At 35.8% G+C, this 13,477-nt stretch overlaps 1 protein-coding gene across 1 annotated transcript; it reads right to left on the reverse strand.

The window, feature by feature from the left end:
• Positions 1-646: 646 nt before the first annotated feature.
• tp53 (tumor protein p53) lies at positions 647-11,743 on the reverse strand. Its single transcript, XM_067439091.1, has 11 exons — positions 11,549-11,743; positions 10,802-10,860; positions 10,469-10,508; positions 10,199-10,369; positions 7,609-7,792; positions 7,418-7,530; positions 7,191-7,300; positions 6,959-7,098; positions 6,765-6,859; positions 1,883-1,986; positions 647-1,741 (listed from the first exon to the last, which is right to left on the reverse strand). The coding sequence occupies exons 2-11, from the start codon at positions 10,855-10,857 to the stop codon at positions 1,645-1,647; spliced, it is 1,110 nt and encodes a 369-aa protein (XP_067295192.1). The 5' UTR covers positions 10,858-10,860; positions 11,549-11,743; the 3' UTR covers positions 647-1,644.
• Between the last annotated feature and the right edge of the window lie 1,734 nt (positions 11,744-13,477).

Genomic DNA, 13,477 nt, shown 5'->3' on the forward strand with positions numbered 1-13,477 from the left:
TTTTTCATGTCTGGCGGTACAACCTAACTGTATATTCTGTAGTTGTACCACCTGACATGGAAACCCAACATACCCATAATTGAAATTAGATCTATAAGAGAGCTCTACAAACCTTTTCACTCTGCCACAAGGATTGGTCAGGATCATCTTATCTAGGTGATGCATTTTCAGGTTTACTGTTATTACCCTGTCAATTCATAATAAAAGAGCCACGTTTGCAGTTGTGCCACCCTGACATTTGAGAATACACAAATTGCATGAGCACAACAATTTTTTAATCATCACAACAGCTTTAAAACTACTGATATTTATAACAATTGTTTGTATTAAAGGTTTAAAAACTAAAATGATGCCATAGTATTTAATTTAGTTTATTATTAAGAATCCATTTTAAATAGTTTTCTTAGTCTGTTCATTTGTTTAGAAAGTTGCACCACCTGAAATTTTGGGGGTTAAATATAAAACACTAAATATGTATTATTGAGCTTTCATAGAATAAAGTGATAAATGTAATGATTTTATCAAATTATTTTAAGAGGAAATAATGCACTTGGAAACTTGGAAAAAAATGTGCATGTCATTAACTCATTAACATTACTGTGCCATAGAATAATGCTCAAACCAAGAAGAAATCAAGACAGGACAATTCATTTTTAAAAAGAATGTATTTTTTTAAAAACTTACCAGGTACAAATAAATGCAAGTGTATATATGTATAAAGGTAAATACAAGCCTAAAGTAACATAAAATAAACAAAAATCTATAGAAAATTACAACAGTAGAAAGTTTTTATCAAGGTTACCAGGAGGGACTCAAGCATGCCCTGAGGTTGATCATATTTAGGCATCTAACTCATGACAACTACACAACACATCAAGGGTCATTTCATGGCAAACCTGACTGAGTTTATTTGAACAATCTTGCTCAAAACAACAAATGACAGGAGTAAAGAAGTCAAGAAGTACTTCAAATGGCAGAATATGATTATACAAAATATTCAGATCAATTTAAAGGTTTGTTAAGAGCCTTTTCAACCCGTCTTCTACTCTTTGAGCAAGGGGAATCAAAGCTTGTGTTTTTTTTTTGTACATTAAGATATAAAGATGGCAAAAACTTAATGAATAGGAACAAATTAACTTAAAAAGGATTCCAAAAACAAAATACAGTGTTGATTTTTTTGTTACTGTTCTTACAGTTTTTGGCTTGTAAACAAAAGCTGGTTACAAAATACTGGCATAACTACATTTCCAACTAAGTGGCAAACTCCTTTAGTGGCAGAAACTAAGTGTTAGTTGGCAAGTGACCTGCAACAGGAAGAACATCCCACACACAGTTAAGCCTCAATGTTGGATATTGATTTATCAGGTCTGCAATTTGAGGGGCTAGTATTACAACTCAGTGCAGAAAGAGCACTACATATCTATAGCACCCAGCTGCTACTGGCCTTATTCATACAGAACTTTTCTGATCAGCTGACTTACACAGGTCCCAGTGGAATAAAGATAATCGTGATGTACAGGACTGAGGGATTACAAAGTTTCTGCAATTCACTGAACAATGTTCCCTCTGAACAAGGTCAAGGCAAAATAAAGGCAGTAAAAAAACAACTCGCCATTTCCTTTTCTTCTTCAGCATCCCACCATCTTAGTCAGAATCACTCTTTTCATCCTTTACCATCAGTTTTTTCCCTCTTTTGGGCTCAGGTGTTTGGCCATCTTTTTCCTTCTTGCTTTTGGAGAGCCTGAATTCAAAATTCAAAAAATGTTATGGATATATAGGTGTCAAATGAGCTCTCTGTTGACAGTCATTGTGTAAATGCTGTAAAAGTTTTGATTACAAGAAAAAAAAAACTTGTGGAAAAACTTGGAATGGTAATACTTACAGTTTCTGCTTATATTTGTCCACGTCACAAGGAGGCACAACATCGCTAAGTTCTAGACTGTCGTTAATTTTTTTGAGCATTTCAAATCTCTCTCTCCCCCTAACCTGTGTGAAGAGGTCATGCATACAAATAAACCACAACAGTTTTGTTGAAAGTCTTATGCAATATTTGCATAAGATAGATTAGTACAGGCATAGCAAATCTATTTATAAAACACATTTCATACAGTGTGTGTGTGCACGCTTGTTTTTGTGAAATATCAGGACACAAATGTGTATAATGACATGGGTATGACATAGGTCATAGAGGGTGAAATATGAGGACATTATCCATGTCCCCATTTTTCAAAAGGCTTATAAATCATACAGAATTTTTGGGAAAGTAAGAATGCAGAATGTTTCCTGTGATGGTTAGATTTAGGGGTAGGGGCAGTGTAAGGGTATAGAAAATAAGGTTTGTACGGTATAAAAACCATTATGCCTATGGAAAGTCCCCACATTTCACAAAAACAAATGCGTGTGTGTATATTACATACATTACAGCATTTATCAGGCTACAAATGGAATTTTATTAATTTACAATTTGTACACATTCATTATTAATCTTATGCCTAATTAATGAACATGGCTTTATTAATTGTTCTTGTTCATTAATTAGGCTACATTATTAATCACATTAGAATATGTTAGGCTATTTTCAATTCAAAATGGTGAAATTAGACAAATAAAAATATTCAGGCAAATCAAAATTTTGTTTAACATTTCTGACTTGAAGCAGCTGTCAAATATGAAATGTTTAGTTTAGCGACCTACGAAGCCTCCTGCCAGTTTCATACGTTTTCACGTATCGTTAGCCTCATAGCATAATTGCCCAGATCATATTTGGCCACAATATTTAGTTAATCACATTTTTTAAAGGGGGCTGGGCAGAAGGGCCTAGAACCAACCCTGCGCTCCGGTGAGAGGGCGCGTTTCCACAAGAACCAAGTTTTAATATATAGCTTGGAAAAGCCAGGACATTTTTTATATATTTAATATATTCTGATTGTATTCGTCTGAAAGAAGAATGTAATTTACACCTAGGATGACTTGAGGGTGAGTAAACCATGGGCTAATTTTAATTTTTGGGTGAAGTAACCCTTTAATATTGCTTAACAGGAAAACAGGTTTAAAATGCTCAAGACAGGTTTTATTCAATACATATTGGTTTGTGTACCAATATATCAATACATACAATTTAGAAGTCGACCATTACTGTACAATCTATATAAATAATGTGGTAAATAATGTTCTTAGTCTTTCCTTTGTGACCCAAAAAGAAAATATTAAAGTTTAATAAATGGCAGATACAGTTTATTACATAAAAACACTAGAAAGTAAAGAAAGAAAGAAAGAAAGAAAGAAAGAAAGAAAGAAAGAAAGAAAGAAAGAAAGTTAAAAATCACAATGCGATTCCTGTTGGTTTTTAGTCGCTAATTAAGACATTTAAGATATTAAGATATTTAAGACTTTATGACCTTGAATTTGATAAAACTGAATTTAAAGGCACAGTATTGCTGTTTTGTCACTAATGGTTGCTTATTAAAAAACAATAATAAAGGCACAGCTTAATGACGCTGTAAATGAGAGTGGAATCATGGGAGGTGTCGTCTTCACCTCCACAGCCGATCTGATAGGACTCCGTCAGAAATCATGTTCATGAATGAGTTAATGTTTTAAAGGTCCCATAGCATTGATTTTTATTAAGTTAAGTGAAGTGAAGTTAAGTTTTTCTCTGATAAAAGAACGGCACTGAAGTCATTCTTAAAAAGGGAAAATGTGTACTGACCGGACACAGTAAAAGTTTAATCTGTCAACTAGCTCTGCTTGGTTGTAGCGCTCTCTTATTACGTGCAGAGGGAGTCTGAAAGACAACCGTTTATCCCGCCCCTCGGATTGAGCCCTGTCAATGATGAGTTTCTAGACCAAACATCTTGATGTGTGTCTGACTTTTCAGGCTAAATGAAGTTGTTACTGAGGCACTAACAGGCTTTTTTCTAGATTTTTGGGAGCAGATTGTTTTCTTTAATTTAATTTCTTCATTTTCATAACTGTTTATTTCACACCAACATAATTAATTGTTCTGCATCTGTGAGAGTATGGGCATACTTTTAATATCGCCACTGTACTTTCTGCTCTCTACTGCGCAACTCCGGTCCCGGACTTTTTATATATTTACTGTTGCACATAGTGTTGTCACGCTACCAAAATTATGACTTCGATACGATACCAGACTAAAATATCGATATAGCAATACTAAATCGATACCACAGTAAAAAAAAAAAAAAAAGATAAGATGCTTAATATGACAACAGAACTTGTTAATATTCATTGTTATTTTTTACTAAAAATTCATGTGGCCAGCATGTTCCTTAGGGTTGGACATCAATTATTGATCAATTACTATTAAAATTATCTCAATGTATTTTTTACAATGGGGTAATTGTGCAATAGCTTACACACAGCACAAGGAAGCTTGATTTCGAATGGTAAATTGAATTAAAAAAGACGAGTAAACAGTAATAAAATAAGAACAAATAAACAGATTACAAACAATAGCACAAATAAATGCAATAGAATAGAAGATACAAATTAAATTGACTGCTTTATTTTTTCAGGTAGGTCTAACATTCAGATAAGAAGCTGAATAAAAAAAATGCATAGTAGGCCTAATTACATTTAAAACAACATTGGATAATGTTCTTTGTAAAAAATTCAATAGCGTACAGATGAAACTATTAAAGTTATAGTTGATCAGTCAAGAGCAGTTGATCGTTTGTCTTTTTATAGTTTGAATAACAAATGACTGCGGTCCCTTTAACACTAATGGACGCATGGATCCTAAACACTGTTCCTGTTACTCGTTCTTCCTGAACTGTTTGCTACTGTGTTTACATTAATACTCTTCCAGATGTGCACTGATCATTTTTTTGAGTGTATTTGACCAATAATAAGCTGGAAAAAGAAGCAAATGTTTGCACTTGTATCATGTCAGAGGCGGCTTTATTACGGTAGGCTATGTGTGTGCGCTTCAGATGTGAGCACGAAATCTGCGGGGATTAGTAGAATTAATTTATGTGCAATCCCGCGCGAAATTCAGACCGATCACACACTAACACTAACACACTGTCATGAGGAAAAAGTCCAGCAGAACACGCGTTCGCCGTGCTCAGAGGTTAACCGGGCTGAGTGAAAATTTGCCGGTGTGTGTCAACTCGCTGACGGTCAGAGAAGGAGAGTGCAGCTGGTATCGATACTGTAAAAACTGAGAATCGTATCGTTTCAGATATTCCAGTATCGATACGTATCGAAATATTGATATTTTTGACAACACTAGTTGCACTAAAATCCAAAAGTGAAGAATTTATGTTTTTTATTACTTGATTGTTCAAGCTACCTCACAGAACTACTCTGTTTGTTAACAGAGTTGTTCAATGTTAATCTGGGCAATGTAAGGAACATCATGGATCGTTTTTTTCCTTATTTTCTTCTTTATTCTTTTTTATGTATTATAGAAGTATTGGATCGGGACTCTGTTTCGGCAGATACTCAAAATCAAATAACTCTGACTCAGACTCGAGGGCAAAAACACCTGATCGGGACATCCCTAATAACTATAGCAGCTGCGCTGAAGAAACGCACGCTGCTGCTGGACTCTATAAGGCCCCATTTACACTGCATGGTTCAAGTGACCCAATTCCGATTTTTTCCTCTCATGTGGCACAGATCGGATATGACATGTGAACGTGTAAGCAGTAAAAAACACATGAATTCCGATATCCTCAGATCGGATTCAGGCCTCACTCATATGTGGTAATAAATCCGATATGATTCGGATGCGTGCATTAGCGGCCATGTAAGCGGTCAAATCGGATATTCCCCAGTAAATGCGAGTCGTACGTCATTGAAAAAAGGACGTAAGATATTTAGATTTTTCTCCGCAAAATGTTTGCATTTTTTTGCCATTTCCTGAAGTTACATTAAGGCGAATGACGTCAACTCATGTGGACACACACTACGATCCAGTGTTGCCAAGTCTGCGGTTTTCATGCGGAATTGGGCTACTTTAACACAGTTTTAAGTTGCAATTGGACTGGTTTTCTTGTGAAAACCTGGCAACCCCGTCAAGGGTCTCTCCTCTTTTTCTCCGCCTTAAGAGAGAAATGTTTTGCCGACTTTAAAGATGTGTGGAACAGTGCAGACAGCAAAACATTGTGCAATAATTTTGTCTGCATCCATTGCATATCGCGCTGTTTTACTTCCTTTCACCGGTTAAGACGTCTTGGGCTGTTTTGCCAGTGTACAGTGTAAATGCAAATATCGGATCCGGGTCGTCAAAAAAAATCGGATAGTCACCAAATCGGAATTGTGCATCAAGACCTGCAGTGTAAATGCAGCCTAACTCTGTGCGAGCCTTGTCTTGACAGTCGCGTAAGCTATTATGGTCTTATGTTGTTTCCACCATGCAGTGCAGCACATCTCATTGTTTCTTTTAATTAATAAAATAAATATAAAACGAAGGAGAATCTCGTCTAAGTCATGGAAAAAAAGGTTGTTGACGAACATATTTCGTCTCGCCTGACGAAATTAACACTATTCCTCACACATCTATTAAAATACAATGCATTAAATCTTCTTTGGTGTTTCCATGGACACCTCCCATGATTCCAAGCTCATTCACAGTGTCATCAAGCTACTCCTTTATTGTTGTTTTTAAATAATCAACCTTTAGTGGTGAAACGTACATACTTTGCCTTTAAATTTAGTTTTATCAAATTTAATGTAACTTTTTTAAAATATGTTAACACTCACAGAAGAATGATAAATTGAAAATGTGTGCTCACCTGTAGGGTATACATTTCTTCATCACTGCTGACGCTTAGTTTTTGCTTCTTGCTGCCCTCTTGCTGCCGAGACGTAGTTGATTCTTTAATCATACCTGGCAGATCAGATTTACATTACTATAATATTCTGAAGGAAAATATTTTATGCAGCAGTGTTTGTGCAATCTAACTGAATTTCATTCATATATACACACCACGTTTGGTGGTACAGGGAGTCTTGCTCATGGTTTTGGTCTCCTGGTCTTTCCTGAAGTTGCTCTCTTCAGTTTTCCTGTCTCTGCCTGGGCACGCACAGACACGCACCTCGAAAGATCTGCGGCCCAGCATTTTACCACTGCGGGACAAGAGTAAAAGCATTACTTGATGACCCTGTGTTCACATAGGAATGAAATTCACTAACAGAGGAAGAAAACATGCACTACTTACTCCTGAGTCTCCAGAGTGATGATTGTGAGGATGGGCCGGCGGTTCATGCCACCCATGCAGCTACTATTGCACATGTAATTATACAGAATTGTGGTAAATTCTGCTCCCAGCTGCACACACACACAAAACATGTTGAATGAAATTGAAAATGATCACTTACTTAACCTCATTATTCATTGTAAATCTTGCAGTCTACTGCCATTACAGTTTCAACTATTGAGACTGACCTGAGGAGTTTCATAGGGAACCGTCACGCTGTGCCTGGAGGTGACGTCATCTTCCTTGTAGATAGCACGCAAGTTTCCCTCCACTCGGATCAGGTGAGCAGGAGGAGCCAATCCTGAACAGGGGTACATAGACCTGTTAATGGCTTTTTTCCTGTAAAATAGTGCGGGATGAGAAATATAGTGCGTCATACCATCAGTATCAGGTGTTCTCTCATGGTGGGGGCAACGGCGGACAACCTCAGCCACATGCTCAGACTTTTTATAAATGGCTGTGGCTCTGAGCACCGAGCCTTGCGGAGGGGCAAAGTCCACCACCATCTGAACTGGACACGTTTTCGCCAACTGGCAAAAGAGCTTGTTCAGGTCTGGAGAGTACTGCAATCAGAAAAAAAGAACAGATCACTATGCAAGTCATTTAAAAGATGGTTACACACTGGGAAAATATAAGTACATAGTAGTAATTAGTATTACAGAACATTCATAACATTTGCTACAATTCATGAATGTTTGAAATTAGGAATGGGTTAAGATGGCAGACTAGCTGTACAACAATCGACTAACTAGTTGTCTAGTTTAGCCGACAACTTTACAACAATTTGCTAACAATTGTCAGCACAGCAAAACATTATTTGGGATAGTATGTCTCTAAATTAGTCCCCTTCAAACAAACCCCAACAATACAGTTGTGTCTAATCCAGAGCCTTTAACAATAAACTTCAGTCTGACAGGCTGATTTTGAAAATATGTATTTGCGTATTCCTAATCAAGTAATAAATAAAATAAAAAAAGTTAACCAACCAAAACTTAGTACATTAAACTGAAAACAAAACAAGAACAGAAATATAAGAAATCAATAAAATTCTCAGAAGCATCACTACAAAAGCTCAAAGAATTTAATTCAGACACAAATTGTTCAATTAATACATTTTAAATAATATTAAATCAAAAACAAAACATTTATCACATTTATTTTTTTCTTTCTTCCTCTTACCCTTCCGATCATATGTTGTCTTGTAGTTTCTCACAGGATCTGAAACACACCAGTTTGACTACCTTTTGCTATAAAAACCCTTAAACTCTACTCTCTATCTTAAAACTCTGCACCATAGGATGCACTTCTCCCTCCAATGGTTAGACTGGAACATTTTGGATGCCAAATGTCCCTGCTCTGAGTCTTGTAGACAGCAGTTTCTGCTTTGGTAGAACCGGACACTCCCCTCCCCCCACTGCTCTATAAGGACAAGTTCAGACATGTTCAATCTCCACAGATACTGGCTTACAAAAAAAAAAAAAAAAAAAAAAAAAAAAAAACACTGCTGCTTATATTATAAAAAAACAAGGAACAAAAAACAAACAAACAAACAAACGTAAAAAACAAAAAAACATAAAATTAACACCATTTCACTCATATAGGACTAAATAAATATAACTGATGTCAGAGTCAAAAATGTTAAACGGCTAAAGACAACATAAATAAGCTAGATGTATGACTCATTTCTAGCATAAATGGAAGTGTACACTCTGAGGAGTAGGTGAAAGAGCTTCTTTGACTCGATAACAAATGCAGTCATTTTATATTTTGTTATGCAGCCATCTTAGAACAACACCTTTTTCTACATAATGGATGGTCACAATAGTGTGTATTAAACTGTATTTAATCAAACGCACATACACATGACCTGAGCTCTAGCTTGTATCCTAGTCTGGCTTTCTAATGAACCTGACTATGTACACTATGAATATTGTTGGCACTGAGATGAACATTGCTTATGTTACAATAGAGGAACAGAAGCAATTTAATATTGTATGTTGCTTTGGATTAAATTTGTATATATATATATATATATATATATATATATATATATATATATATAATGGCTGTGCGGTTGGCTTACATATAAACTTATTCTAACTTTATGGAGTTTGAGTCCACATACTAGCCTCAAAATCGTAGGGTCGCACTACATACAAAGCATATAGGCTAAAAAGTCTGGCTAAAAAGTAAGGATTTAACGAGTCTGAACTGAACCAAATAAAGTGAAAAGGAAGAAAGAGGAAAAAAAGATTTGGCAGGGGGTGGGTCACACGTGTTTTTTTTTTTTTTTTTTTTTTAACCCTATCGCTACCGGATACTTTTTTGGTGCTCCACATGAGAACATGCCCATTCATGTCTTCAGACAATGCCGTAAGAAATTGACAAATTCAATTTCTTATTTGCTCACTCCAGATATTAGATCAACAAGCCGAATGACTACAACAGCTATCTCTGGACTCAAGTGGCAAATACACAAAAGATGGGAGGTTGGAAATATTATTCTGTACATAAACGAAGGAGGTGACGAAGAATGAATGAAGTCTTGCGGTATCCTGGCAACATTCCAATTCAGTGGTCACCAGAAAGAACGATTTTCTACATGACCTCAGGTACATATGCATCCATTTTTACACTTAAGATTACAACTTATTACTATATTGTCACTAAAATGATTGTGTAATTTATAATAACTATATATTTTCACTAACATTTGCCACTAAACCCCATTTTATTTTAGATTAATCTAAAACCAAACAGAATATGAACAACCAAAGGCAACCTGAACCTAACAAATCGATTTTTCATTTATTTAGGCTGCTTGTGTATAGTGTATGCATAATGTAAGATTATAGAAGTTATATCTATAGAAGTACTATTGAAGTGATCAAGTACACAAAATTTCACATTTTATGTAAGTTGAGTACATTATGTGTGGATGTATGTGTGCGCATGTATTTTGAACTTACCGTACAGGTGACAGATTTGGCAGTGCCAGATTGCGGGAACTGGAGTTTAAACCCATGGTCTCCAGGATAATCCGTGGCAATTGGGACAGTGGAGGTCGGTGGGGAGGTGGATGGCTGTGACTGTTCAGCAAGCAAGTTAAAAATACTTGGGTCGAACGAACTCGGAAGGTACTGCGGACGAAAACATAGGACAAAATAGTTCAGCATTGAAAAGCAGTTGTGAATACGAGTGTGCATGTGCTTGTATACATGCCATTATAAGAAAAATACCTCATCATTGAGGTCCCAAGGGCTACCTTCTGGAACTGAACTGAGAGAGAGAGAGAGAGAGAGAGAGAGAGAGAGAGAGAGAGAGAGAGAGAGAGAGAGAGAGAGAGAGAGAGAGAGAGAGATTATCATTTAACTAACAATGCACACACTACACCATGATGATCAAGTTTAACGGATGCAAGCAAAAATAAACAAACACTCAAATTCCTTTAATGACCCACCCAAAAATGATGACTAAAACCTGACATAATATTAGCTGCAGTGCTCCCAAATAAAATTGAGGAGATGACCAGCTCCAGGTCTAAGGAGTGGGATCCTTCCTTGCAAACTTACATGAGGTTTCGCTCCCAGAGGTCAGCAAACTCTTGACTCTCCGGATTTTCTGCCATGTCCTGTTTCAGATTCGCAAAATTACAGACAAAATACAAAACTTTTAGTTCTGTGAACACTTAACACCTCACGCTCGCTCTCATCTTAAACACGCAATGTTGTCTCTTTGCGAAGTGCGTTAACCTCTAAAACAACCAAATAACCTTTGTAAATATCATCGCGAGGTGTTTAAGTTAATTGAATGACAGCTCGGTAAAAACCTCAACAAGTCGCGCAGATACCGCTAAGCTAAGTAACGTTAGCTAATTTGTTTCACAGGCTAATCGCAAATTTGTAGACATCGTTAAAGTCGAGCAAAACCTTTAATTAGACACAAAAAGACACATTTCTTAAATAAACAACAACAACATTAATTTAAAAGCAGTAAAACCCGATTTTCACATTTTCAACTGCTAACGGTTACGTTAGCTAGCTAACTAAACCACTCCGCGGTTATCACCGACGTTTCAATAACGTTTAAAGCGCAGGGCCTGTGAGTTTCCGCATTATGTTAATTCGTTAGCTGTATTCTAAATGTTAAAACCAGGTTTCATCACATCGACGTCAGTTCGTCACAATAATATTTTTGGAACACATTGAATGATTTAAGTTAGTATTTTAAATCCTGACTTTGAAGCGGGAAAACAAATTCAAATCAAAACAAGCATACATTTATGTTCTTGCGCATTAGCACAAGTGTGTGTCTATTACCTTGGACAACTGACTTTGCTGACCTCTTTTTCCAAAAACGTTTAACTCGTTACTCTTGCGGCGATGATGGTTCGTTGATGTTTTTCGAGTGACTCAACCCAATGGCCAAAACAACACAACATAAAGTAGGATTCTTGCAACCCCAAAGCAAAATCCGCGTGGAGATCGGGGATTCCCCACAGGAGGAGTCTGCTTACGTCAACGTCACCTGACTGGCTGCTGGACTCGCGTAGAGAATTAGAAAGAAAAACAGCAGTCAGAAAAGAAACGATTTTAATAGACAACTCGATATTACGTTCCCGTTTATTTATGTATGTATAAAAAAATCACACAAAAAAATATTTTTACAAAAATCGATCATGTTACTTCAAAGGCGGGAATAGGAAGTTGTTAGAAAATATCTTCTTGACGCGATTTCGGACGCAGCCTTGCTCTGTTGGTTCGCGCGAGGGCGCTTTGAGTACAAATATTTAATTTTATTTCTAAACTCTGATATATTATATCGGACATCTATTTGACATTGTATTACGCAAAACTCATCTATCAATTTCTAGGCAAAGAAACAAGTTGTGATAAATAATACAGAAGGAACGAGACATAATGGGAAATGATTTTATTGGGTTTGAAAACTCGAGCGCGAATCTTCAGGACATGGCAGGCATCAAACGAAAACCATCTGAATCTAACTGAGGTATGTGCATGAATGAATACCAAATAATGCGCTTCAAAGGCCTACGAAAATAACTTCACTCACACCACAGCCACATCATTTCAGATATTTCTACCAATGAGTTACACAAATCATGAAACGCCTGACCCCGTCAGTTGAGTCCCCACATCACTTACATAATGGAAAAACGGTCTTTTATGTTTTAATCATCACACTACTGAAAGTGTGTGCTATGATGTCAGAATTTCAGAAATATTTAATGCAATCATGAGGAAATGTTATGAAGAAGATCAACGCTTGTACATATATTACAAAGTAAATAAAGCTTAGAGGCAGTTATTGTTCTACAACTGGTGCTACAGAATAGAAGTCAACATTACACCAGCCTCATATTAGCACTTTGTGCTTTTATAACCCAGAGAAGAAATGAAACCATCAGAAAAAGTTAGCTTAGATGTGTCACATATAAGTAAGAATACTTATATTTCTAAAAAACAAGCTTCGGCATCTCCATAGTTCATAGGATAAAAAAGATGTCAGAATGCAAATCATTTAAGATTTGTTTTAAATAATCTAATCTTTTTGAGACAAAAACTATTAATTTAATATTAGCCTAATAGTTGTATCAGACCCAAGTCATTCATAATGAAAGTAATGTTTTTATTTTTTTATATATATATTTGTGTGATTAGTATTGAAATAAAAAGAAAAGTTATATAATTATTATAATTATTATAATTATTATAAAGGTAGTTGACAAATAAGCAGTAAAGATGATTTTGTTGTTGTTGTAAAACACCACTTTTGAAGAAAAAAACTGCATATTGGTATGTAGTGTGAAGTCTGATGTTTAAGAACATATAAGGGATCACTAACTTTTTTTTGTGGAACATTTTTACTAAAATGTGTCCTATGGTGTGACATAGCAACAGTTAAGAATATGGGGTGTCGTACCAAATGACAACAGAAACAAACACTTTTATAGTGGTTAAATAAAAAAAAGTTAAATATTTGAACAATTCTGAGATACAATCTTACCATGTGCATGTCATAAGTTTCACCGTATAACAGGACATTGAATGGGGTCCTTCAACTAATTATGCTTGTCAGTGGACTTGCCAATTTAAAATGAGGATATAGTGTCACACCAGATGTTTTCAGTGACTAAATGTAGGACGTTTCTATGCTAGAAATATGGAGGAAAAAAAAGATGATTATTAAAATCATTTAAAATAGACACTTGTAAAATTATGCCAGAT

This window comes from Pseudorasbora parva, chromosome 3 (assembly GCF_024679245.1).
Source record: "Pseudorasbora parva isolate DD20220531a chromosome 3, ASM2467924v1, whole genome shotgun sequence".
NCBI classification, from domain to species: domain Eukaryota; kingdom Metazoa; phylum Chordata; class Actinopteri; order Cypriniformes; family Gobionidae; genus Pseudorasbora; species Pseudorasbora parva.

Excerpts from the sequence above, each read along its gene's own strand:
- tp53 (XM_067439091.1), bottom strand. The coding sequence starts at position 10,857 with ATGGCAGAAAATCCGGAGAGTCAAGAGTTTGCTGACCTCTGGGAGCGA. Across the intron at positions 10,370-10,468 it reads CTTGGGACCTCAATGATGAG|TACCTTCCGAGTTCGTTCGA; the intron begins GTATTTTTCTTA and ends TTTCGTCCGCAG. Across the intron at positions 7,531-7,608 it reads GAGAACACCTGATACTGATG|GATTGGCTCCTCCTGCTCAC; the intron begins GTATGACGCACT and ends ACCCCTGTTCAG.